General features: G+C 34.9%; 3 protein-coding genes across 8 annotated transcripts; all 3 read right to left on the bottom strand.

Moving 5' to 3' along the window:
• Positions 1-215: 215 nt before the first annotated feature.
• LOC106741717 (poly(U)-specific endoribonuclease homolog) lies at positions 216-9457 on the bottom strand. Of its 2 annotated transcripts, none has more exons than XM_014613993.1 (9): positions 9250-9457; positions 8361-8540; positions 7250-7672; positions 6885-6947; positions 4772-4939; positions 4221-4364; positions 3727-4027; positions 2742-3183; positions 216-686 (listed from the first exon to the last, which is right to left on the bottom strand). In XM_014613993.1, the coding sequence occupies exons 1-9, from the start codon at positions 9305-9307 to the stop codon at positions 453-455; spliced, it is 2013 nt and encodes a 670-aa protein (XP_014469479.1). In that variant the 5' UTR covers positions 9308-9457; the 3' UTR covers positions 216-452. The 2 variants fall into 2 exon arrangements, with proteins under 2 accessions (XP_014469479.1, XP_014469480.1); XM_014613994.1 differs by having other exon boundaries at positions 4221-4349.
• A 576-nt stretch (positions 9458-10033) lies between these two features.
• Positions 10034-14545, bottom strand: LOC106741699 (intraflagellar transport protein 81 homolog). The gene is made up of 13 exons (XM_014613954.1): positions 14334-14545; positions 14115-14263; positions 13834-13945; positions 13606-13722; positions 13478-13537; positions 13171-13323; positions 12805-13083; positions 11923-12240; positions 11111-11252; positions 10706-10854; positions 10565-10645; positions 10325-10494; positions 10034-10193 (listed from the first exon to the last, which is right to left on the bottom strand). The coding sequence occupies exons 1-13, from the start codon at positions 14436-14438 to the stop codon at positions 10097-10099; spliced, it is 1932 nt and encodes a 643-aa protein (XP_014469440.1). The 5' UTR covers positions 14439-14545; the 3' UTR covers positions 10034-10096.
• Positions 14546-14753: 208 nt separating this feature from the next.
• On the bottom strand, positions 14754-26701 carry LOC106741712. Of its 5 annotated transcripts, none has more exons than XM_014613984.1 (16): positions 26549-26701; positions 26102-26364; positions 23809-25875; positions 23444-23676; positions 22919-23018; positions 22728-22807; positions 21237-21411; positions 20594-20812; positions 20389-20511; positions 19395-19559; positions 18006-18165; positions 17468-17883; positions 17062-17305; positions 16771-16891; positions 16526-16687; positions 14754-15935 (listed from the first exon to the last, which is right to left on the bottom strand). In XM_014613984.1, the coding sequence occupies exons 2-16, from the start codon at positions 26157-26159 to the stop codon at positions 15780-15782; spliced, it is 4479 nt and encodes a 1492-aa protein (XP_014469470.1). In that variant the 5' UTR covers positions 26160-26364; positions 26549-26701; the 3' UTR covers positions 14754-15779. The 5 variants fall into 5 exon arrangements, with proteins under 5 accessions (XP_014469470.1, XP_014469471.1, XP_014469469.1 ...); XM_014613985.1 differs by having other exon boundaries at positions 26102-26213; XM_014613983.1 differs by having other exon boundaries at positions 26102-26701.
• Between the last annotated feature and the right edge of the window lie 841 nt (positions 26702-27542).

Genomic DNA, 27542 nt, shown 5'->3' with positions numbered 1-27542 from the left:
GCTCGGCTGATGTATAAAAAAAAGTTGCTAAAATTCAATTCAGTCACATATCGAGTGAAACAATTATGAGAATAATTTTATAAGTGAACATTTGTTGCCGACTTCTAAAATTAAAGAAGATTGATCGGAGTGACGGAAACTATCGGGCGGTCATTCTGTGATTAATACAGCCTACACAATCATATAGATTTTATTTCATTTAAATTTATATTTACATTAACTTTATGAGTACTAAATATAGAGAGATATAACGGACCTTTAAAAGTTTAATCGCGACTATTATAGCGACATATTATTTTTTATTTTTGTGGGATTATGTAAAACTGTTATTACATATTAAACATTTACATCCTTCCGCAAAAATTGCGATTAGCGTTTTAAAGGTCCGTTTTATTTTATTTATTATAAGGCATGTAAGAAATGCGATTTGGTCAATGTATTTTATGTGGAATTCAAATTTCCGGATACGCTGTTCCGACCAAGTCCTTTCCTCTGTATCGAAATCTGTACGTCACTATGTTGAATTTGGTTCCTCCCAAAGACACTGGGCATTTCCCGTCCGGTCTCACGTAGAAGCAGACAGTGTAGAGCGCCATTTCCAATTCCGGCGACGTACCGACGAACAGCGCCGTAACCGGTTTGTCGTGGCCATTGAATTTTGCGTGTACCTTAACGATGGACCCTTTCTACGGAACAAAAAACGCACTTACGTTTGTGCATTCGTCTCTCTTTAAATTTAAATCGCCGCCGGACGTAATTAAAGTGAATTCTGTTCAATTTAAGGAGGTTGCAAGGTGAAATGAGTTTAATAAGAATTCGATGTAACTTACACTACGTACACGTTGAAATATTATCTAACTCGTGCAATTAAGAAAAAATTGACCATTCGAGAGTTGATATATTTGTAACTAAAATTGATACTTTTTATACGTGTTCCTTGAGGGATTAACGTGCTATTTTTAATTTTTATTTTTAATATCTTCTAAAATAAAAATAAGATTTTTAGATGGAAAACTACAATAATGTTAAAAACTAAAATGAAAGATAAATGCAGGAAGATAGATGCACATGATTAAATTTCAGAACTATTTTGTTTTGAAAATTCAGCAACGTAAAATTCATAATTTATAATAATACTCGAAATATATACACATATGCACATGTTTAGACACTAATACAGGATGGGACATTTAAATTTAACACATTGCGGACCGCTAAGAAATCTGTAAGACATACGCCTGGGGCCGCACGTTTTTGGGCAAACTTGCACGTTACTAAAATCGTCATAACATTTTTATTGATGAAGCAATTTGTTAAACTTTCAGAAATTGTAAAATAGGACGCATTTTAGGTATTATTGAAACAAAAAATTATGTTTTTTAACCCTTTGCACTCGAGGGCTCCGGAGCGGAGCCATTTAAAATTTGTCTCCAAACTCGAGGGCTCCGCTATGGAGACAAATGCAAATAACTTTCAGTTCATAACATAAGAACAAATCGTAAAAACTATTGTGTACAGGATATTCCGCTCTTGCTATTTGCATTTGAGTTTGAAGACAAATTTTAAATGGCTCCGCTCTGGAGCCTTCGAGTGCAAAGGGTTAATAATTATCGTAACTTTTTTTTACTTGAAAATACGTTTTACGAATTTTTTAAAAATTGTAAATTAGGATGCATTTCAGGTATTATTAAAAAAATTGTTTTTTAATAATTATCATAACATTTTTATTTAAAAATCAATTTTAAACCAAAGTTCCTAGTACTTTTTTGACACATTGCTGACCGGCAATTTTACTTAGAATTTATTAAAATTTTTTTTATTTCAAAAGGGACACAACTTGACAGGTTTTATTAGCGAAAGACACAGCTTGTGATATGCTGGACAACAATTACACTGTATGATCTCCGAGAACGTACTGACCCAACTCGTAATCGATCCGAAACAAAAGCGCATCGATCACGAGTTTACTCGTGACCGGTCAGCAACGTTTGAGCAGAAAGACACGAGTTAACTCGTGACCAGTCAACAATGTGTTAAGTCGAGACACTTTAATTAATATAACAAAAATAAAACAAAATAGAAAGTTGAGACACCTTAATATAACAAAAATAAAACAATGTTTCAGACAAAAGTTGTATGGTTTGGAAGGGGACATATTTTGGTAACCTTAATATCGTTGTCAATAATGTCAATAATTCAGGTCATTTTAAGGTCAGCTTCATTTTTTTTAGTGGAATTATATAGTTTTTTTTTAGTACAAGTTGACGAAGTTGAAGTCACCAAAATATGTCTCCCTCCAAACCCTATAACTTGTCTGAAATATTTTCTTTCTATTTTGCTTTATTTTTCTTATATTAAAATGTCTCAATTTAAATGTCCCACCCTGCATACCTCTATTACCTGTGCATCTCTACTATAGATCAATTGATACATAAATATAGCATTAATAAGAAAAATAAGAAATAATATTTTGATATTGGTAATATTGTATATATATATTTACCTCAACTTCGGTTCAAATTACCATTTACTATTTAGATAATGAAATAAATGTATAGGAACGTAATTTTGCTTGATAAATACTAAATTATTATTATTATTTTAAAAATTATTATTGTTAAATTAATAATATTATTATTTTATTATTATAAATTTATGACTGGCCTCTTTAATATGCCACTGAAAATGCGATACTGAACCTTACAACCTCCTTAAGTTTCATTTATGGAAAAACCACTTACGTTTCCTAAATCGACTTTGTTGATGTAACCTAAATAGTCGACGTGTCTCTTCATTTCTTCCGCGTTGAAGTAGATCCAGTTGTGCAGACCAAGTACCTCCGTATTTGAATCCGTTTGTCTCGTCTCCGCCATGAAGACGTGCTCGAATCCGGTACTACCGATCTTACCTTGTCCACGTGAGAACAAATTGAACCAGATTCTCCTCAATGTGTCTTTGTACTCATAATAATCCTGCCTGATGAAACTCTTGTCGGCAAGGAAACGCATCGCTGTGGCCATCACGTTAGTACTTAAGAAGGTATCGACAAGGAGACTCTCCTCTTGTCTTTGCGCTGGACTAATATACTCGTTCGTGTGAGTGTCCAATTGATAATTGTCAAATATGGATAGGACCCTCTGAACCGTAGGAATCTGCAACGCTTCGGGGCTCACCGTGAGCAACCTGCGAATATACAATGTCCGATTAGTTCATCGACACGTTGACAAAGTCATAAAGATAAAATTTCGTTTAAAATACGATTATAAGATAAGATTATTAACCTTAGTTTGGTACTCATGGGTCAAACTGACCCAAGCGAAAAGGTGTAAAGATATTATAAATCTTGAATTTTTCTACACAAACATAAAATTCTTTCCTTAACGCACGTAAAATTTGTTTACTTTTTCCTGTATGTAAAATCACGATATATTGACTTGTCTTATCTATATATCTCTATATATTGACTATCTATATATCAATCTATCAATCTATATATTTTTCATCTATTTAAAAAATAATAATGATCGTGACAAATTTCTCAAATTTACCTTTTATACACTCAAATCTATGATATCTGTATATTGGAGAAGCATATTTATAGATATTTAAGTACGTCTAACTAAGGCATATCGAAAAAGTTTTTAGGTTTCATAGACCTGGTATGTCAAACTAAGCAGCAATAAATAAATATAAATGTGCTAACGAAGGGTTAAGAATGATTCTTACGGCTGTGGAGCTTGGTCTATCGGGCTACTGCTGGTGGTCGGCTTTTGCACATTAAGTGTTATGTATCGATTCGCATTATTCGTCTCTTTAATATAAAGCGCCTCGGAAAGCTTCTCCAAGTCCTCGTCAGTAACCGTGTTCCCTCTACTGTACGTTGGATTGCTGGAGTACACTTTTTTATTTTTATTTGGATCCACAGTACTCGTGGCGGAAGTGCCGGGAGAAGCGACTCCCGGAGATGGCGGCCGAGAATCGTCAGGTTGAGCCGGTCTTCCTATGGTTCTGCGATCATTCTCACCACCTAATTCCAATGAGATACTAAATTTCTCTCCGTTGTTAAGCTGCTTTCACCGATTAATATACTGTTTAATGCACATTCGCCAGCGACATTTCATCTCTTTATTTATCTCGAGAAAGAGAAGACGAAGCAAAGCGATGATTGCTCGAGAGTATGCGTTAGACAACTTTACGGTAGACAACATGAAAAGAAATACCTGGAGCGGGTTGCCTAGGGAGTCCTGTAGGCGAAGAAGGTCTACTACCACCGGCGGTAACGTCGGCCCACGATTTTCCTGGGCTCGGGGATGGTGTACTCGGTCTGTTCTGATTTGTTCCGCCGGCACCTACAGAATTTAAGCCTGATTCAAACACAAAGATAGTCAATCCTCTCATTGCGCTAAATCAATTTAATCGATCGATTTTGTGGATGAGTGTCACTAAACTCTGATTAATCGACGATTTAAAATGACTGTCAGTCTCTCTTTCTCTCTTTTAAATATTACCTGCTCTATCTTGCTAATACAGATAGAAATGATTAACTTTCGATTGTTGTTGAGCGACAAATTGAAAAAATGAAAATCAATGTTGGCAATTCTTATTATTATTCATTGATTAGTTTGATATGAATTTGGTAAAAGACATTCTATGTTTCGAGATCAATAAAATTCTAAATTACATATGTGGCTATTAAGACAATAAGATACTTGTTGCTTGTACTAGCTATATATAGCCGGTCAGAAGAAAATGATGAAGGTGTTAAACATACCCGATGCATCCACATTCGGTTGTCTAGGATAATCAGGTTGTCTCGGCGATCCTGTAAGCGAAGCGGATCTACTATCACCGCCAGCAACGTCGGGCCACGATGCTCCCGAAATAGAAGAGGTCGGTGTGCCCGGTCTGCTTCGATCACCGGAAATCGCAGCGATAGGGTCTAAGAGAGATATTAGATCAGACTACGTTTGATTTTTCGAGATTCATAGCAGTACAGTCGGTTACAGAACGGTTGCAACAGTTTTTCTCACATATTTCAGAACACATAAACAATACAAGGAAGCGTACCTATGATTCACGAACATGCGTGGTAGATGGTCAGACAGCTGTCAAAATTGCATACAGTGGCGGACATATACTTACGTACAGTTAGCAAAATTAAATTTTAATTGTTGTGTACTTATATATGAAATAGTTAAACAAAAGTCCATTACGTTTTTAACAAGTTTATAGCGTATATTATAAAATAGCAAAACAGGGTTTATAAATTTACTATAACTAATAAGTTTCTTGTTTGTTTACTCAAATGTCAAATTTTCTGCGGACACGTACTTACGTACATATAAGAACACGAATATTTTAACAAGTTTCTTTGACTTATTACTATAATATGTTAATATTTGATAGCTAGACCCTTGTTCCTAAGAACTGCGGCACACCTTTGTGGCATAGATTCGATAAGCCGGTTGCACCGATTAACAGATATGAAATTCCAAGTTTCTGCTATCATAACGTACGGTTCCTCAATATTCTTCGGCTTCCGCTATTTTACATATTTGTCCACATCGATCCATAGCATTTCTATTGGGTTCAGATTCGAAGATTGTGCTGGCCATTTCATTACATTGATATTACGGTCATTTAAAAATGTTATGACGACGCGTGCGATGTGTCATCGGGTCATTATCTGCTTGATAGATCCATTCTTCCGGCATATAATCTTTAGCAAATACATTTTCCAGCAGTACATTTTCTACGATGTTCAAGTACGTAAATCTGTCCATGATTTTTTCTATTCGATGAATAGGATCTGTACCATTAATAATCATAGAACCCCATACGATTACTGACCCACCACCCCCTTTTCCAGTTAGTTTTATACAATTCTTGCGATATTTTTCACTTACGCGACGTTTTATATGTACTTTGCCATCAGATCCGAATCGATTAAACTTAGATTCATCAGTAAAAATAGCTCTAGACCATTGTTGTTGCGTCCAGTTTAAATGTTCTTTTGCAAAAGCGATTATAGCTCGGCGATTCTTTTCTGATATGAATGGTTTCTTTTTCCACGCGTCCATATAATTGAAATTCATTCAATCTCCACGTGTCCATGTAATTGAAATTCATTCAATCTACGTCAGACAGTTCTAACACTTATATTTTTATCAAGATCTGATAATATTTCAACGTGAATATCAACTGCAGTTTTAAATCTATCTAATTCAGATAATCGATGAATCTTACGATCAGTTCTTATGTCGGTTTTTCGTGGTTTCTTTTTACGAGGAACATTATCTGGGGTTCCATGACGTTTAATATGTTGCATAGCTTGATAACAAGCCATAACAGATATCCAAAACTCTGTAGAAATCTTCCCATTTTTCCGAAGCTGCATTTGCCGACATTGTTCTGGCGTTATATTCTTTCGTTTGCTCATCACAATACTGTTACAACACGTCTCTCTATCTACATTATTCGGTAGATACTGATAAGTACTGTTTATATTGCAAAAATTTTGACCTATCTGTGTATTATCACAGTGTACGTAAGTATATGATAAACACTGTTTTATTATCTCATAATATATGCTATAAACTTGTGGAAAACGTAATGGACTTTTCTTTAACTATTTCATATATAAATACACAACGAATAAAATTTAATTTTGCTAACTGTACGTAAGTATATGTCCGCCATTGCATGTACATGTCAAAATTATATGTATATGTGTAATTTTAACAGCTGACTATTTATTGTGCATATTTGTAAATCAAGTTCGCTTCGTCATATTTTTTGTGTATTCCAAAACATGTAAAAAAAAACTGTTGCAACCGTCCCGTGATCGATTGTACTAACTTAACGTGTATATGAAAAGAGCTTACCAGGCGTTACCTGAGGCCGTGTAGGCTGCACGGCAATCCCGAGCATGCTTCCTGGTCTTGGACCTACGGAATTTCATTGTGTTCATTTCAGTAACATTTGTGTATAGCTTTAAAATATCAGAAAAAAATTTTTTTCCAATTTTTCTTCAGTTTCTGTCTTAATAGTACATTCATTTAGAAAAATCCACGTGTGTTCTATTAAAATCCTGCCATACTTTTTTTTCCATAAAAAAGATAGGAAGTCAAAAAACCCCCAAAAATGGGAAAATGAAGAAAAAAACAATTTTGTCCGAAACTTTAAAACTACATATTTATAATGAAGAGCTTTGGCATTATGGCAATTTTTCAAATCAAATAATATAGACCTGTGGACGACGGTTGAGTCGGTTGGGTCGGTATGTTTCCTGGTATCCGGTTAGGAGCCGCAGGTTGACTCGTTTTTGGCTGCGGCCTTGAGTCTGTAGATGGTAAATTGGGCTGTGTCTGGCCACCACTTATTGGTTCTTGAGGTCTTTGAGGTCCTTGAGGTGGTTGAGGTCCTTGAGGTCCTTGAGGTCCTTGAATAGGTATTCTCGATGGCTGATTTCGGGGCGGTTCTCCAGCTCCAGTAAGATCTGCAGCCCAATTTCGATAATTCTGGCCGCCATCGGCTGCCGGTCTATTTAGCTTTGGAAGGGCGACGTGCTGGCCGACCTCTGTTCCAGGATTAGGTCGACCGGGTCGTACGTTGTTTGGTACATTTTGTCCGGTAGTTCCCGCGCCGATAGCTAGTCCCGGATTAGCAGCACCTGGTAATAGTGAAAGTTCGTATCTTTGTTTGAAAAATTCTCAAATAATTTATTATTTAAGATGAAGATATCGATATCATATGAAAATTAGATATCAATCAAAATTGATTGTTCTCTATGAGATCTTGATAAGATTTTGTGAATGGTTTGGATTTCTCTTCATATTTTATGAGAGATGAACATAAGGATATGAGATGTAGATGTGGATTATTATGACAATAGCTGATTTGCAAGACTTCTCTGATGAAAATATATTACCAGAGTACTATGAAATTGATAAAAAGTAAAATGAAAATTATTGAAAAATTATTGAATATATTTCAAAATGAATCATAATCCTTATAAAATTTAATGTAATGTAAAATAAGGAAATAAGTAAAATTAAATTATACTGTTGAAAAATAATAACCAATTTTTTAAAATATTAAATATCATGAAATTTACATGAATTTAATTGAAAACTGGATTTTTATTAAAATATTGAAGGAATAATAATGAAATTGGGTGAATTGAAAGATAATTCGGAATATATTTCGGTAAAATTTCATTATATTTTCAGAAAAATATTTCCATCAGAGTTCCCAAAAACATTCAAAACTCTCAAGGACTTTTGATTTTGAATAATTAAAACGGTACGAGATTATTGTCATATATATACAAAATAATTTGATATCTTCATTATTAATACCTATTATAGCGCCTCCCGTGTTTACAGCAGGTACTGTTGACCCTTTGGCCGTCGTGGCCTGCGGCCTAGTTAATTCCGGTGTCGGAGATGGAGTGAGTTGAACATTTTCGGGAGTTGGTGTCGTGGTGGTAGTAGTAGTAGTCTCCTTTTTCCAAAACTTCCATCCCGCTTCGATATTTCCTAAGATATAAATTGAAATCAGCGAAATCTTATAAACAAGATTACAATTCAGTGCATGTATGACGTGTTATCGATGTCTCAAATATTTTAATATGATCATCTGGAAAAAAAAGCTTTATGAAGCTTGAGGATACATGAAATAAGAAATCTTGGTCAGTTTATACTTTCAACGTTATTTATCACGTTCACTCGCAATGATCGGGTCAAAATGGTCATTTGAGATATCGAAGTAATCTGGTCACTTTAATAATATATCTTGTATTTCAAATGATCTAATGTTTCCTTTAAGCGTTTGTTGCTTATAAGATTTATAAAAATTTCCAAAGAAAGCATTCTCTACATTTATTCCACTATCATCGGACATTATAAATATTATTTACAATAATCATTTAAATTTTCATGACAATACTTTCTTTAGGAGAATATTTGTCCATTTTAAAATTTATCTATATTAGGAGGAAATTTAATTTTGCATCATTCTTTATGTACATAAAGTTTCCAACTTCGAGAATGAGATTTCACTATAATTTACATACATTAAAAACTTCCATTTCACATGCAATATGTGATCCATGACGCATGATGAAATATTTCTCGGTTTTCCTCTTTACTACGTCATATTCTGTTTTTCGGGATGTATCTTCGTTATGATAAAGAAATCTTAAAGAATTAACAAAAAGCACTGCCACAAGTGACAAAAAAAACTTACCGATAAAGAGTGACAGCGAAATCGCGAAGATGACAAAATATCGATTTTTCGCTGTCATGATTTATTGTCAACACTGAGAAATGTTGTGTCCAGATTGGTCCTTGTTAAATGAAATATATTTTGCTAATTTGCGATTTCACCCGATTCTGGAGCTGGCGATGCGTGAACGTGTTATGTGGTTCGCGTGTGAAATAAGACTACGTTCCTGTCTACGATTTAACTGCCTCGAGGCGATCAGTTTACTTTCCCCTGGCCTCTCCTACTCATACATAAGTAACATGATTCCAGGCTCTGACAGGCTTGACGCTTAAACGACCATGACAGCAGGATGATGTCATTTCTCGATCTTGAATTCAGTTCTGTTAATTTCTCGAAGGACATCTCAGGATTCATTGTGAAAGCAAGATAAAAAAGATATTAAACGTATGGACTCTCTAAAAAATTGAAACGAAATTGTACATAAAAAAATATTTAAAATATTTCGTCAATGTGTCTGTTTAACCGTCTTACTATTTGTTAACACTTATCCTATATGAGAATACTAAAGAAAAAGAAAGATAGTATCAAAGTTGAGAGATGACCTTTAATAAAACTAAAATTAGAGATGTTTTGTAATTTCCTGTTTTTTAAATTTGTTTTTAAGATTATGGAGATACACAAGTAGATACTATACTAGTAGTATATACTAATAAGACACAATCTCCTGCTACCTGCAGTTCAATGTATTTCCTGCATGTTTTATTTTGTTTCACATTTAAAATATATAACTACGACCAGTGTTTGCTTCTATTAAAATATGTGTGAAAAGATCTTGCTAAAAATATGCGTGTAATTAATCATTGTAACATTATTGCAATACAAGAGTTTCAGCACCTCCTCTTCGTACAACTATGCCATCGGTCTGTTTACTCTCTTCAGCACATTGAATCTTACATGAAAAGATACTAGAATATAAATATATTTTTATTAATATTCACCAAAGACTATTGAAAGATTTTCTATTATTTTTTTCACCTTATGCTATTATTTTTATTAGTTTTGTTGTAGTAAAATATCTGCTGAATGTTTTACTTACGATATAATATTATTCCATTGTTGCGTTTGACTTTCGTACTGTATAGTATGTTCTCTTATTTTCTCTCGCTCCTTGTTCAAATTTTTCAATGTTTTTTCTTCCGACACGATTGTCTTACGCAATTCCTGTTTTAATGTTTGTCCTACGCTGTTAAAACTACCGCTGCTAATCTAAAATCAGATCATCGATAAGTTTTATTAAGGATAACTATTGATATTGCTGTCTAAGTCTAACATCTACCTTTGCTTCGCTACGTAATTTCTCCTCGGTAATTTTCATTTTTGCGATACTTTCTTCGAATTGCTTTTTATCTTCGGTATCCTGCAATATAACACTCGGCATTATACGCATCATGGACTTATCCTTCGATGTGCAAATTACCTGCAATAACTTATCCTTCAGTCGTTTCGTTTCGGATAACAGATCACTCGTCGTATTTTTCATAGTCGTTTCTACCGTGTTGTGGCTTTTGGATGCCTTCTGATACCTCTCGTCCGTTTCACGCGCTGTCTGCCGTAATACCTTAATATCTAAATTTTTTTAAAAAATGCCATCAATATTCTGCGAAATATATGTCATGTATTCGATCCTATTAACATATTATAGAACGTGTGCACATTTTTGCGCGTTTCCGCGAATTAAAAATAAAGTCCGTTTTGGACTTTTTATCTATTTTCAAATTTTATTCGGTCTCGGAGGTTTAAAGAAAAAATGAGCGGCCCGTAATAGAGTTCGATTATAAATTGACCGTGAATAGACTTCCATTTCAAGCGACTTCGTTGTTACCTCTTATGATAGGGGAAAGATTGGTACGGAGGGCCAATATTGAATGAGACAATTGAGAGTTTGTCGTTAACGCATTGTCCAGTGTATAATTTTCCGGAATTACTACTTTTGATACAATATCCGCCTGATAAGACTGAGCTATCTGAAATGATCGCATTTATGTTAATCTATTTTGAAGGCATAAATATATCATTAGGAGAATAAGTAAGTAAATCATAAATGTATCAGTAGTAATAGGGAAAATGTATAAAAATGAAAGAGTGTATAATTAAACTATAGGTAAAAAAAAGTTTATTATGTAAAAGGCTATATAAATGTGCAAGAATAATAATTTAAAGATGTGTGATATAGAGAATATACAGAAAATTTATACACTATTAACGTGTGGAAGAATGAGTGTGCTTAAGTCAAAATTGTAAAGCAAGTTTTCTTTTTGGTTAAAAAGTTAAATAAATAAAGACATAAATATATATTTACTTATATATGTGTGTATATATATATACACACACACACACACACACAATAAATAAATAAATATATTATATGTATATATATATATATATATATATACATATAATATATTATAGTATAAATAATATTAATATTATATAGTATAAATAATATATTATTTATTTATTTATTTATTCAATTTTTTTGCTAAGAAAGGGATTTATTCCTCCACATTTCTAACCACATCTCCCACCACATTCTAATATTATAAATTTTCTATATAATTTTTATATACATATAAATACACTTCGAAGGGATACACGAGTCATCAAACGCGCTCATACTGAAGATCTCAATAATACCTGTCCCTCTAGAATAGCTACAGTACGATGCAGCACACCACCTTCCGCTTTCAGGCTAGCAATCTCCGCTTTGCAACGTTTATACAGGGTACTTTTGGTTTTCAAACGATTAACATATTTCTTCAATTCCTCCGCTCTGGGTGCCGACGTTTCTAACAGAGCCCTCGAATGATCTTGCTTCTCTTTCAGACGCAATTGTAATTCCTCCAGAGAACTCTCGACCTTCTCCAAACGTTCGAGAGCGTTTCGTTTCATATTCCCAACAGCGGCCGCTTGTTGCCTGAACGGTTCCATCTTGTCTATGTCGTTTTTAGATATCTGGAATATATACCGTGAAAATTTACAAACGACGATCTTAAGATATAAGATCTTCAAAAGAACACATCTCACGTGAATCATTCAGTCAACGTGTTCATAATTATTCCTGATGGAAATATTATGCTGAAAATTTTATTGAAATTCTCTCAATTGACCCCATTTCATTATCATTCTATCAATGTATGCAGTTTTCAGTTAAATTTGATCAATTTCAACAATATATTTTAACTTTCTTTATATTCGAATACTATAAACTTGATGAACAATAAAATGAAGATTACTGAAAAATTGTTGAAACATATAATAATAAATATTTCAAAATAAGTCATAATTTTCATAATTAAATTCAATATAATACTGTGCGAAATATGCGAAAAAATGAAAATTAAAGTATAATTCTGAAAAGTAATAAAAAAATTTTTGAGATAGACAACGTGAAATTTACTGAATTAAACTGAAAATTACGTTTATTATAATATATTAAATTAATATATATATATTAAATGAAATAGGGTCAATTGCAAAAGAGTGTTTCAGCAAAATATTTCCCATTAGGGTACGCACTTTAGACTCCACCAAATCTTGTATGTCTTTCAGTATAGCATCCAGTTCGTTCCTCATGCCTATAATTTTATCCGGGCCCAAGTAAGAATATTCCTTGACTACCGACAAGGCTCTCATTCGATTTTTCTTCGCGTTTAACTCGGACGGGAGCTTCTCCTTTATAATCGCAGTCTGCACCGTCACCTCCTCCGCCAGATGTTGGATTAATATCTGCGGTGTGAGCCCAATACCGTCGCGCTTCAAAATTTGCAGCTCGCGTTCCACCCGTTGAAGAGAATTCTGAACGCAACAAAGCACGATTTTATCGTAGTGGAAGCGCGCAAATTCGACGAATTACCTGCGAGTTACCTTTTGCAGGGAATATACCTGCAAATCAGACATAGTGTCCTCCTCTTGCTCTTTCTGCGACATCAAATCACGTTCTTTGTCCCTTTCCGTCCGCAACATCCTGCAAGAATCCAATAGATGCAGCGCAGACTCGGCTTTTGATTTAATTTTCGTGATGCGCGCTGTCACCGCCTACATGTGCAACAGAAGATGTATCAATTACTATATATCCGTTACATTGTTACATATCGCAATAAAATAAATAACTGATTCTTCCGCTGAGATATTCCTGTATATATTCTCCAGTATATATTCTCTAATGATATTATAATTATCAGCGACATACTTCTTTCTCTTTTCCCATCGCTTGGAGATCCGTTGCGAGCTCGGCTGCAGTTTCGACATTCTGCGTGAAATAAAGAATGATTATTCACGCGAGATAGAGATAAGAGAATTTTCACAAGTTATCTTTACCTTCTTCCCTATCTCTCTCTCCTTGTGAACTGTCTTGAATCGGTCAACTAGGGACAAATATTGTTCATGTAAGAGGGATATCTCTGAGTCCCCCAGGTACTCCGGTGGAATTTCTATCTGGTGATCATAAGAATTTATACTATTAGCTATTTTTCTATAATTATACAGTAGCCAATTATTGTATGGGAATATATTATGCTCCTGGGGAACGGTCTCTTAGCGAGTTACCTTGACGAGGAATCGTGACAAATATGCTCTCTTTTGAACGACATCGATATGTGTCAAAAGCCACATCAGTACAGGATGAATGATCTCAACGTCGCCTCGAACTAGACCTTGCCTAAGAAAATTTATATTTATGAATTTTTAGTGAATAAAGTCTTATCAACCATTTTTTTTATTTGATTGGATTTATATTTTCTTTTTCGTTCGCTTGATATTATTTTAAAAGATTTAAATCAATCTCTCTCTCTCTCTCTCTTTCTCAATTAAACTGTTCAAAAACATACCTAAACGCCACAGGATCTATATCAGGCTGGTAATTAAGTATTCGTAAGGTTGTTAAAATATATATGGAACTTTCTTCCGGAGACTCTATTCTGATGTCGGCATCTAAATTATCTTGTTGTTGTATCTTCAGCAGAACAGCGCACAGTACCTGTGAAAGGATAGCCGAAATTAATTATTGACGAAAGTATAGCAAAAATGAAAAAGCAACGATTACGCACTTGCAATAAATCTTCGGCACTTAAGGAGTTGAATCCAATTAAATTGTAATTGCGTCCCAGTAATTTATTTATCTCCGTCACGATAAACTTTACGTTTTCACTCATGATGCAGTAATTTCAAGTGTCGTACACCTTTCCAAAAATAACGAGTACTCGAAGCTCGCGTAACACTGTAATGCGTTATAATCTGTGAGCACGTTACATGACCGAGTCGCCTGAACTAGTACCTCTGGTTGCCCAGACAACAGCATACAAACAGGATAATCATGTCGTTCGATACATTCTTATACTAGACTGTATATTACATAGAATGTGCCCATGTACATAGGAAAGGAATGAAGAGTACATACTCATAACAAAGTGGTATGAAAACGCACAGTTGTAACAAAATAATTTTTATTAACATCGTCACGTATGCGGATACTTCATCGTTCAGTTAGAGTTTAAGTAACAAGATCGTCTTGTCATTATATTAATTTTATCTAACAGTTTTATTATACAACAATAAATACAATAATAATTACATTACAGTACTGTCTTACACAAGCTGTTGTACGTTCGAGAAATTTGCTATATATGTATATATAAAATATTGTTAGTAAACAAATACATGTATCAATTAACAGAATTGCATAAGCGAACAGCAGACCTATTCTGTAATTTTCTTAACTTACGCGTTGTGATCATATACATTACGTTATCGTCGCGCAGATATAACACGTAACATAATAATTGCGCAACAACGTTCAACGATAACGATGTTGTCGTTGAAAGTTACAGAATAAGCACACAGGACGCATTTGCCGTTACGTTCGTACAGCGAATTCCACCGCGATCTAGCTACCGTGGTTGTCTAACAATTGTCATTGTTGTTAGTATCTGTAAAGAGTTCCTATGAAAGTGCCACTTCAGGTCATATTGTGGTGAAACATGATAGTTCCTGTGTATACTTTACAAAATAATCGAGAAAGAGGATAAGTATATTTACATTAATAAAGAATATAGCGTATCCTGCGCGCACGTCTTTGGCAATAAATAACGTTCCGTGGTAGAGCAGTCCAATTAGTTACAATGTTGAATAAAAGTCTATTTATTATAAAATTGTCACTCTTAAAGTGTCATTATTATGCTTCCTTCCGGCATTTCTCGATCTACAACATTTGGAAAAGGTACTTCTCACGCAAATCGTATCGTTGAATTCTTCAATAGAATTAAAAATATCACGAGTACGCGATGAAAAAGTAGCATTGAGAAATAGAAACTAAAAATAATATCCTCGGTTACAGGAAAAAGCGTACAGCGAATAGATAATGTATGCTTCGTGTAAACGTCGTTCCATGATGATCCGCAATCGCACTTTTCGCCTTTCTTCAAATAAAAGTTACCCGTTGTAGCTCCGCAAGGGGCATCTTCTAGTCAAGAAACATAGTATGCACGCTATTCTCCTCAATCGTCGAGTACGTAGAATATCAACTCGAGCACCGTATGCTCGTCTTGACTGTTCTGCGCGGCCTTGTGTAAAACTTGAATCAATTCATTGTCTAAGCTGTTCATGTAGATTGGCGGCAATTTTGTACCCTCGCTTCCGGCCTCGTAACCCACCTATAATGCACATTTCATACCTACACATATTAGTAAACAATTGTATACAATAATTGGGTCAAATAAATTGGATCATTACTAAAGCTGTTACAGCCTTAGTATATCTTAAATAATCTTTGTATATATAAATAATAAAATTTTTGACTATTTTTAAGCTTCGAAGGTACGTTTGAAAAGTCGTAATCTTCGAAGCTTGGAAAAATACAATTTTGCGAATGCTAGACTATTGTTTACATATATTTTATTCAGGAAATATTAAAGAATTTTATAAATGAACTTTTATAAATGAATGAATGTATCAAATATTACACAGTCGCTTTTTTATATCGAGAAATATGTTTTTCCCGCTGAGTTTATATTTGATATAAATAAATGTAAAAAAATACAAGATTGTTAATTTAAAAAATCGTATAATTCCGATGTTTCGAAGCTTCGAAGTTTGCGAAATTCGATGAATAAATGAACACCGAAGCTACGAATCTTCGAAATTCAAATGTCAAAGCCTTCGACACTAGCTCTAATTATTATTATAATTAAGGACACAAGAGATCATTGCGCTTAGGAACAAGAGATTCGGAAGATACGCTTACGTTATCCGGATGAATTGTGGCCCGCACACCGAGCTTCGTTAGACCGGCTGTTGCCAGAAGATCCAACAATTTGACCAACGCGGCGCAGGTCGCTTTCGCTATATTTCCAGATAGTTTACTGACATCCACAGGATCGCTCACACCGTTCGAATGATCGTCTGACTTTGGGAACAATACGATTTAATTAATCACCATTTATATAGAAAGCGACATGCTCTGTTTCTACGTTAGCTCTGATACCGTACTTTTATAAGAAATACTTCTGTCCAGCGTATAAATCGAGTTGTACCCTTGTAATCGGTGCCATTGTGTACTCTGATAGACGGTATACCATCCATCAGTTGTCCGTCGATGGGGCTTTTGACTCTAGAAATGAAATGTTGTATGTTATTAAACGATACATACGAGCTCTGATGATACGATTATATAACGGTTATATTAGATTTACTCTGATTGAAATAGATCTATCGCGAAGATCATATCAGATATCTCGTGAAGTGCGATATGTAAGAGATATCGATAGAAGGAAAACTTACCCCAGATTGAACAGCGTATCGTTATCGACCCATTTGATATTTACAGTCTCATCTGGCTCCGACGCTCCCTGTCGTCCGCAGCCGATTGAAAAATCCTGCATATTTTTCAAAGCGGCTTTCAATGCCTCCATCTTTTCCGGCATTATTTCTACCATTAATCCGTCTTCTACGATACTAGATTTGGCGGAGAGGCCCATCGAGGATTTCAGTGCACCGTTGATGACAATAAAACTGGCGCCGGTTACTGCAAGGCAGGAAAAATATGTAGAGGAGATTTCGTACATTAATACAAATTAAATAAAAAGAGAGCGCAAGTATCCATTTTTTATAACGTACGTATAAATATATAAAAAAAAATTGAAGCGAATATTTGCAAGGGATGAAAAAAATATTCGTCGACACTCACCCGTTCTCGGTTTGTTGTGAATATTTATCGCTTGCGTCTGATAATTGCTTTCGTCGCCGGTGTTTGTTTGTATGCAAACCAAGTGAGAGTCCGCGGATATACTGAAGTTCGAGGCGTAAGCTAAAACATGATCATTCGAGTTGTGGAGGCCCTTTATGACTTGGTCATATCGGTTTCTGGGAAACATGACGTCCGTCGTACGATTCTTGAGATGGATTGTCAAGCCCTTGACTCCGGGTAATGTGTAACCGAAGTTTCTAAAGTCTGCCAAGACTTTCATGACGGTATGTCCAATCTCGAAGTATAACGCGTCCCGAAAACGAACCGACACCAGTGGACAGGGATAATAACGGTATTCCGCACCGAGACGCAAGAGAAGCCTCAACGGGAACACCTTGGCCCACGGAGTTTCCCATCTGACAAGCAGCAAGGAAAATGATAATTGTTAGGTAAAAAGAATATAACTGAAACGAAGCAAGGAACGATAACATGTATATTGGAAGTACAAATTCTTATTATACTTCAACGATATATTCACCTGTGGACTAACAGTCCGACTAGAAAAGGCGCTGGTGGTAAGATGATCTTCTGCAAGCACTGTAGCGACTGGCGAATAAAAAGAAAGCCCGTGTGCTCGCGGGAACCTAGCAAATTACCGCCTTGATATACCGAGAATCCGAGTTCCGTCATTGTGTTACCTGCGAACAGACCCGAGATTATTAGCTGCATTAGAATAGCATTAGATTGATGTAAAAAATAATAAATAATAAAGCTTTTAAAAAAGCGAATAAAAATAAGTATAATAATAATACATTTTTTATAAAATAATAGTAATAATTTTTTTGAATTTGCACGTTAAAAATTAAATTATTTTTCTATTATACCATCTCTATATATATATGTTTGATTGTTATATTGACATGTATACTCTATTGAAAACGAATTAAATACAGGCCTATATATATATATATATATATATATATATCTTTCTCTCAAAAATTAAAAATAATACTGATTTTATAGTGAAAGTTAATAGATTTTGCGGAACAAAATAGTTATGATACTTAGAATCTAAAATTTACTTTAAACTCAATCTTAGATACATATTTAGGTACAATAAAATTTTCTTTACAAAAAAATAGAAATCGTCTTTTCAAACATGTTTAATGAAATAAAAAATAATACTTGAATCTAGTTAAGCTACATTGTAACATATTTCCACGATGTTGGAACATCCCAGATCTTTTCGTCAAGCAAAAACAAATTTTAGAAATAAATGTAAACATTTTTAAATTATCGATTTTTCCATTGAAAATAAACTAGTTAGTCAACTTCTTAAAAATAATATTCAATAATATCCAATTTAAAGAAAACAGTCAGGTATGCTCATGTCGACTTTTCTGATAAACTAGATAAAAACTGTTTAAAAATAAAATCACAGTTCTTCACTTTATGAACATTGTGTTGTTGGAGTCAATATAGTTATAATGTTTTATTTTCTTTGAATCTTTTGTTTTGTTTAAAAAAAAAAGTTACTGAACATAATTTCTTATGATCGAATATTTTTTTTTTCGAAAGGACTCAAATCGAATAAAAAAGTGCAAAAAAATGAATTTTTTTAATAAAAAAAAAATGAGAAAAAAATGAAGTGTCTCTAAATAAACGAGGAAAAGAGCCGTTCCTATGCCTGAAAAATTCGTTCCGTTTCTTTGTCAGTTTTTCGCTCAGAAATCCTAGAATTCCTACGAGCGCGGGATCATGCAACTATGGGCGAGATGGCGATGTTATCGAAAAAAATGGCATAGTTAATTTATTGCATTTTAAAATAAGTGCAATATGTAAATATTTTAATAAAGAAGTGGAACAATTGCATCGACCCAATAGATTTTGCAGTTATTGAAATGCTAATAATGATGACAGGAGTTACCTTTAATAGCTTCGAGATACAACTGATTGATGTACACGAGTAGATCCTTTGGGATCCGCGTTTCATCCGGCAAAGTCTCGACCAACAATATCACTTCGTCTTGGCCGACGCAGGCGAGACCTCTCGACGTTACGTTCCAGCAGATCTTGTTCACGCAGCAGTTCACTAAAAATCCACGTAATGAAAAATGCAGCTTGTCTCACGAGTTTTGTTTAACGATATACAAAATAGATCATTTTATTCAATACACGCAAATATCTCCAAAAAGAAAAGTTTTTTTCAAAAATGTTTCAGACGAAAGTTTTATGGCTTCAAGAGAGGAAAATGACGACATTATCAATTTAACTGTAGATAGTGCCACTTTCGAAATTTCATCATTTTTTTTAAATTGCGGCCATTTTTAAAAGTGGAAGTAGCTAACAAATAAAATGAGTACAACGGTTTTTTTTCTGAAATTGGATAATTTTTCACTGAGTTACAGAGTTCCAAAGTTTATAATTTACTGCCGCTAAAATGACCAATATATATACATTGTTCTTAATACCTATGTCTTTATCTCCTGCGTACCAAGTTACCTTGCTGAGTTCTTAAATAAATGTTTACCTGGTACGTAGAAGACAAAGACATGGATATGATGAGAATAATGTACATATATTGGTCGCTTTAGTGGCGATATATTATAAACTTTGGAACGTTGTAACTCAAACGATAATAAATGATCCAATTTAAAAAAATCCGTTGTATTCGTTTCATTGCCAACTACAAGTTTTATTTCAAGAAAAAAATTGACTTCCATTTAAAAAATGACCGCCCTGATGAAATCTCGAAAATGGCACTATCTACAATTAAATTGATAATGTTATCATCTTTTCCTCTCGAAGCCATAAAACTTTTATCTAAAACATTTTTTGAAAAAACTTTTTTCGAAATATTCGCGTATATTAAATAAAATAATCTATCTTGTAGTGTACTTCAGTGTCGCAAGTACACTCACGATTGGTAATCTTCACATATGCGTAGAGATTCCGATTGACCGCAAACATTACGGGCGGCTCACATTCATTCTTCAACGTCTTGTAGAGCACATTCTCATCCATAAGCGGGTGATAGGTGATTTCTGTTTGCAACAAAGAAAGAAGCGACGTAAGCGTTGAGATAAGATTATGGATTCTTCGTGTAACACAGTAACATCTACTTACGGCCTTTGTGTATCGTGACGGTCGGTGGTAATAAATTAGAATCGTGCGGTATGTAGCTGTTGGTCGTGCTATCTAAAGGAGGATGACTCTGTTTCCTCGTTGCAGCATCGGTCGATGTGGATCCTGACGCGAAGATCCGCTTGTTCCCCTGCTTACGGTACGGTGGCTTCAGATCCCAACACGTGTCTAGCTCTGTCAGGTCACAGCCAGGCCTTATTCCTGTGTTTTAGTTATAGGTGCGTAAAAATAAAACAAACCAGGAAGGGTTCAGGGGGCTGACAACGTGGCGACACGTCCCAGAGTGGTGGAAAATAAGTGACAAATAATACCGCATCGGATGAAGGAATAACGAGAACAGAAACAACTGAAAAGTATAACGCAGCAGGAGAAATGACATACAGGATAATAATACAGGATAACTTGTTATACGCATATACATACGTAGCCGTTGTCTCGTTATTCTGCATATTAAACGATTCAAAAACGATGTGTGTAGGAAACTGATATAAAAGAGATTCGATTATTTTGAAAGTAACACACATACACACATATAACACATTAGTGCGAGAGAGAGAGAGAGAGAGAGAGAGAGAGAGAGATTTTGAGAACATTTGACAGCATAAATTTCTAATATTTTACCTACCATCACTAAACATTACAGATTTCTGCCCTTCTGTACGATGTTTGGAGCCCTCTCTCTTAAGAACACCCACAGGTACCATCACCGTCGGTGGTGGTGGCAAACCGCCGGCTAACTGTTGCAAGGGTGGTATAGTTGAACAGTACTCCATGGGATTATTTGGATTAGGCTGTCTCCCCTATAACCATTTGTCGAATACTTCTAACACCGACGTTCGTTCAATCGTCCAGCGAACACATTTCACGCCCGAATAGGAAAAGCATGGTTACTATTGTGCAATAAAGTTAATCATGAAAAAAAATCATCGTTTCATCATTCTAACACAATGAAGAGTAACTAGAGGACTCGATGTTTAATAACTTGTGAATATTTTCATTATCGAGAAATAGACATGAGATGAGGAATTTTAAGAAGTTACTTTAGATGCACGACATTTGACAATTTATCAAGAAGAAAATTTCAAATTGAAGATGTTTCTTCTTTACCTTAATAAATTATTTATATGTGTGTGTGTGTGTGTGTGTGTGTGTGTTTGCTGGACCCTAACTATATTCGCAATATAAAGCAGACTATATTTTATTGCATAGTAGCTCTACTAAACCATGCTTGATCGTTATATTGACATGCATACTCTACTGAAAACGAATTAAATACTCGCGAAGCTCAAGAGGAGCCATTAAAAAATTGTACATGCTATAATTCAATTCAATAATATATAAAATGCATAAAAATAAGTAATAATATATATTAGGAACGATAATTCGTAAAGGTGCTTATTAAACATAATCATTGAGAATTTGTATCTTAGCAGCTCTTGGGCACCTTAATTTAAAATGTTCGGTTTTTCCGACGTTATAAAACAATACAAAATACTTATTAACAACAATAAAAAATATTTTGGCAACTATATTCAACTTTTTTATGATCACTAGTCAGACATTGATATGCAAGCAATTTCATTTCTCGAAATTACATATTTTTACTTACACAAAATTCAAAAAGGTTAACAATTTGAGGATTAATTTAAGAATGCACTTAATTTAAATATATAGGTGTATATCTGAAACTTTTAATGTAGAATGATAACATAATATTAATCTGCTTATGTGTGTTAATAGTTCGTTATTTAAACATTTATTAACTTAATCTGCTTTTGATAAACACAAATTGTCTGCACAAATAAAGCATAAAAATTAAACAGAAGTATTCAACAAGTTGTTATAGGTACTCGACTAGACTTACATTAATGTTTGTATAATGCTTATAAAAAGTTAGTGTTATTTGATATAATAGTGTTATTTGATATAATTCATCACTGAATGAAACTCTAAAAGTGATTTGTTAATGAGTTTAAGCAGTCGGCTTCTTTTCTTAAAACTCGTTAACAAACAGGCACTTCACAGAGTGGCGTTCAATGGCCTAAAGCTACAGTTTTGCGCTACAGATATCAATAAAATGGATCAAAATTCGAACCGTAAATTGCGACTAACATACCTGTGGGGAGTTGATGTCACTGCAGCCAGCATATGAGCTATAACTGGATGACCAGTCGCCCATTCCTTGTTCGTTCTCCGCTAAAAGTGCAAGTATACAATGTAAATTCTGTTTATTTTCCTTCATATAATAATATCAAGAAGATATCACTACGAGATAAATCTTTCGTCAAAGGGATTACTTCCAGTTACCTTTTGTGAGTACGTGATGACACAGGACGCAAACACGGGAATCGATGTTTACTTGGTATTCTAATCTATATTTCATATTGCAACACTTGTGACACAACACCTGCGAAATGTATAATAAACACGTAAACACTTGATCATCATATTCAAAGAACAGATGTCGGTACGACGTGGCAAATTAGACCTATTCTACAATACGTCGTATGTCGCTGTCGGATGCCAGAACGTATTCGATGGTCTAATGAGAACTCACTTCCAAAAAATAAATTCTCTCATTGGACTATCGAGTGCGTTCCGACATCCAATTTCGGCATACGGCATATTGTAGAACAGGCCTTGACAAAGAAAAACCAGTTAGCAAAACAATGAATTATGTATACATATTAATAATGTACAATAATAAAANTATATATATATATAATGTATATTGGAACACACAAAATTCATTGCGTTTTATCAATTAGTATCCACATACCAATCGACAAGACAAAAACGAGAAACTGGATTCTATCTTCTATTTTCACATACCTTACCGCAAGCACGGCAATGATGACGTCTTTTAAGTACAGTAAACCTAACATCGCATAACATACAGCAAGGTGCATCGCTGTCCGGCACCCAAAACGGGGGCTGTTTACCCAGAACCGTGTTGCACTCCATTAAAGAATTATCAGATACGTCCGATGAAGCACCCCGATCCTCGTCAGCAGGGCCTCCGGTTTCCGAATGTTCTGCTTCTCTCGGTGTAGCGCTCGAAGATTCTGTGTCACAGTATTACACGATATAACATCAGTAAGAGAGAAATCAACAATTCAATAAGCATCAATGTTTTGCTTAAACACAAACTACACGTGATCCTGAGAATCTTGATAATCTATGCATTAAGCACTTACCGAGTGTATGGGAGTCATCTTTGTTATGCGTCGAAACAATATCTAATGTCTGAGGACGAGTGGGTTTGCCAGCTTCTTGACTGTTCTCGTCCGTACTGGAAACTGTACTAATATCGGTGACTTTAGCTACAACTTCGGCCTTAAAAGTCTTATCATGTGTTCCAGGGACATTTCCTTTGTTGTTCTCGATAATGTTGCAGTGTATTCCGTTTTCACCGTGGATTTCTTTGTCTTCCGCTTCTCTCTTATCCTCACCAGTATCGTCTTTGTTGTCTTGCGATTGCGTATCTGCGCTGGCATTCTGTTGTAACTTCTGTATCATAGTTACGCCGTGACTGTATTGTTCACCGACATTTTCCGGCTTCGAAATCGGGATTTCGTTCTCCTCAGCAACGGCCGCACTCGACGCAGCTCGTGAAGCATTTTCTTGTGTCTCCGTGTGCTGACCAACTATTTTGGTCGTTACATCGTCATTATTTTGCGCTGCTTTACCCAGCTCATTGTCTCGCATGTCTTTTGACTGACTGTGTTTTTCACCCGAGGCAACCTTCACGGTATCATTAAGTTCCTGTGAGTCTTTTCTTCCCGCAGAAACATCCACCGCGTTCCTATTAGACACACCTGTGCTGTAGTCGATCGCAGGATACTTCTTCGCTTCCTTCTCCAGAGGCTCTTCTTCTGATATTTTCGGATGTTCACCAATCATAATTTTCTCCAACATGGGTGCTTCCTTTGCGCCCCCCTCGTCATCTCGTTGATGCTGATACACGATCTTCATAGTCTCGTCGTTCGACTCATTGTATGATTTTATCGACGAGGTATCCGCGCGTGATGTTGCTTCCTCCTTCAGCTTTTCCTCTTCCTCCAACTCCAATAAATAGCGATTTAGCTCCTCCTCGGAAAAGTCGTCGCTGGCATTGATCGTTGTGCGCACATCGGTCGAAGCATTTTTAATCGTTTTCTTCGCAACCTCATTTTCTGCGTTGTTCGTTACATTCGTATCCAACTTTGTAGTACTCGCTATTATGTTTTCCTTATTTTCGCCAGAGCCGAGTTTATCAGCAAGATCTTGTCTCTCTGTATCTGATTGCTCTTGTTTACCAGCAAGACTTTCGTCAAGAATCTCATCAGATCTGCTGTCATTGGTTGCGAACTTTTCATTAACACCTATTTTATTATTGTTAGATAGCTCTGTATTTGCAGTAACATTATCACATGCATATTTCGAACTGGCCGCACTCGCTGTTTCAGAGATTACAGTGTTATTACTATTTTTCTCACACTGCATCGGAGCAGAATGAAATACAACATTTTGTATAGTATTATCTTGCTCATCAATAGTTTCCGTCTCAAGTAATTTACCTGTTTCCATCGGTAAGGTATTTTTGTAATCCAAAGTATTTGTACTAGTTGTACCTACAAACCCTTTTGCGTTGGAAGTTGAACATTTGCTAATCATTATATCTCTGCTCAGTCTAAGATCTTTCTCTTCTATGTTATCTATGGACGTTTTGGACAGATCATTTGTTTCATCTAACATAGGTTCAACATAATCCAAGCTCCTAGTGGGAGCGTTGATATATTCGTTCAAACTATTAAAAACATTGCTAATACTAGGTTTGATATTCGGTTGATTTAACTTCTTGTCGTATCTGTTGTCATCCTTTGAATCGTTATTTCCATTTTGTTGTTTTTGCAGCAAGTTATATGATATGTCGTTGTACAATGTTAAAGGTGCTTGATCGGAATCATGAGAATGAACACACAATTTCTGTCCAGTCTTGTTATCACCTACATGGTCATGTGTATAATAATTATTTATAGAATCTTTACCTTCTGATACTGACATTATGTTCCTTTCAGTCAACGAATATCTACAATCGACATCTATCGGCCGAGTGTCTTTGTATTTTTCAAAAGATGGTATACTATCAGCTGCCTTTCCTTTCTCAGAATTAACAGTAACGTAATTGTATGTTTTTGGATGTAACGATTCAGTTGTACGCTTGTCTATACCCGAAGCATCAATTGTGGAAGTTACAACCGATGCTACTTGTTCTGCACAGTCTGTAAGTGATAAAATTTTGTGTGTCAGCAAAAGTTGAATTTTGTTATCTGTATCTTTTGTGATACGTGCAAATATATATCTCTAAGATAATTGCACCCGGTGATAACATCTATCTTAAGGTATTGTTATAATTAACGTTTAATTTGCAGCATCTAAAGCATCTTTAACATGTTGCTAGAATGACGTTAAAAGTTGAACTGACGAACTTCGCTCGGAAATGCGTACCTTCGTTGAATTCGAAATCATCGAGGACCTTGTCCAAATCAATTGCGAACTTCTCCATGATGTCACGATGATACGTGGATCACGTTTTCGCTGAGCAGATTTACTAAAACGGCTTTATCCGATTTTCAGTAACCGCACACGCGAATCCATTAACAATAATTGATATTAATGTCCTCCGTAACTATACATGATTCGTGCCGAGGAATAATCCCAACGTAACAACATAATCGATAGGATTAAGAATTTCAACATTAACACATGATCTGAAATACTTCGGTCGTGAGTTTTAAACGGAAAACAAGTTGTCTCTCATGCGCGAGCACTTAGCGTTAGACGTGGAAGCGTAACTCACGTTTACATTGTTAATAATTATCGAATTTCGTGATGATTTGTAAAGCATGGCACTTTTCTCGCAAGATTTAACAAGAGTTTCAGATCTGAAATTACCTTTGTGAATTACTACAGCAATTTTTGAACAGTACGACGATCGTATCACGTATCTCTTTCACATGACGAAACTGTCACTTGACGTGAGAATAGGATAAAATAGGTAGATAAGGAACATCGGTAAAAGGAACGGAAAATCCTGTGTTCTTTTTGTTCGACCTTGATTTTATGTAGGCGGCAGGCAAGTCGCGTCATAGCATAGAACATGTACTTATTCTACACGTTCGACTGTAATAATGTTTCTTAAGCTGGTATCACAGTTTAACCACAGTTTAACTACATATAGTTGCGACCAGTGTTGCCAACACAGTAGGAATCTTACTAAGTTTGGTAGTTTTTTATAAGCAATTGTAGGAAAATTTTTGCCTTAATACTTAGGAAATCTAGTAGTTTTTCATTTCTGTGATCATAGGAAGACGAAAATATCCTACCATTCGATTAAGTAAAGCGAAGAGCACAGATTTTGGCATAAAACGTAACGTATTAGGCATAAAGAAATGACCCAATGAGAATTTATCATTTTTATCACCAGGATGGAAATAAAAAACTCTGATTCATTCTCGGAATCAATTACTAATTTACTTGTAAAGTTTGTTCCTTTCATCAGAAATATCTCCACTAACGAGTAAAAAATATACATATAATTATCCTAGGGTGCTATTCTGTACACTTTAATTAAATTATCTTTAATTAAATTATACGCAAACATATATTTATTATATAAAATAATAGATTCAACCTCTGAAACATATTTTTATCTTATATATATAAATAAATAGATGTTTTATAATGTTATTTCGTATACATTTATACGTTACAATCTCTCAAAAGTGGGGAATTGGAATCGACCAATGAGCGTTCAGTAAGAGAGAGATAGCTGTCACCTCTAATCTACCTTTCTCTCTCGCACCCTGACACACTTTTATCGAGACGTGCTACCTCCAGTAGTACAGGGTGCGGCGAAAGGTATGCCCTCATTTTGGAGAGCAATCAA

Source organism: Dinoponera quadriceps, unplaced genomic scaffold (assembly GCF_001313825.1).
Source record: "Dinoponera quadriceps isolate SergipeBrazil2010 unplaced genomic scaffold, ASM131382v1 scaffold619, whole genome shotgun sequence".
NCBI classification, from domain to species: Eukaryota; Metazoa; Arthropoda; class Insecta; order Hymenoptera; family Formicidae; genus Dinoponera; species Dinoponera quadriceps.
The sequence above is the reverse complement of the archived record's forward strand: the minus strand, read 5'-3'. Positions and strand labels throughout refer to the sequence as shown.

Coding starts and splice junctions, on each gene's coding strand:
- LOC106741712 (XM_014613983.1), bottom strand. CDS start 26,159: ATGGAGAAGTTCGCAATTGATTTGGACAAGGTCCTCGATGATTTCGAA. Junction 21,412..22,727: donor GTGACATCAACTCCCCACAG/GTATGTTAGTCG, acceptor AAATGGTTATAG/GGGAGACAGCCTAATCCAAA. Junction 15,936..16,525: donor CCACAATTCATCCGGATAAC/GTAAGCGTATCT, acceptor TGTGCATTATAG/GTGGGTTACGAGGCCGGAAG.
- LOC106741699 (XM_014613954.1), bottom strand. CDS start 14,438: ATGAGTGAAAACGTAAAGTTTATCGTGACGGAGATAAATAAATTACTG. Junction 14,264..14,333: donor GTGCCGAAGATTTATTGCAA/GTGCGTAATCGT, acceptor ATCCTTTCACAG/GTACTGTGCGCTGTTCTGCT. Junction 13,538..13,605: donor AGAGAGAGATAGGGAAGAAG/GTAAAGATAACT, acceptor TATTTCACGCAG/AATGTCGAAACTGCAGCCGA.
- LOC106741717 (XM_014613993.1), bottom strand. CDS start 9,307: ATGACAGCGAAAAATCGATATTTTGTCATCTTCGCGATTTCGCTGTCA. Junction 7,673..8,360: donor CACGGGAGGCGCTATAATAG/GTATTAATAATG, acceptor CACTATTACCAG/GTGCTGCTAATCCGGGACTA. Junction 687..2,741: donor ACAAAGTCGATTTAGGAAAC/GTAAGTGGTTTT, acceptor TTTGTTCCGTAG/AAAGGGTCCATCGTTAAGGT.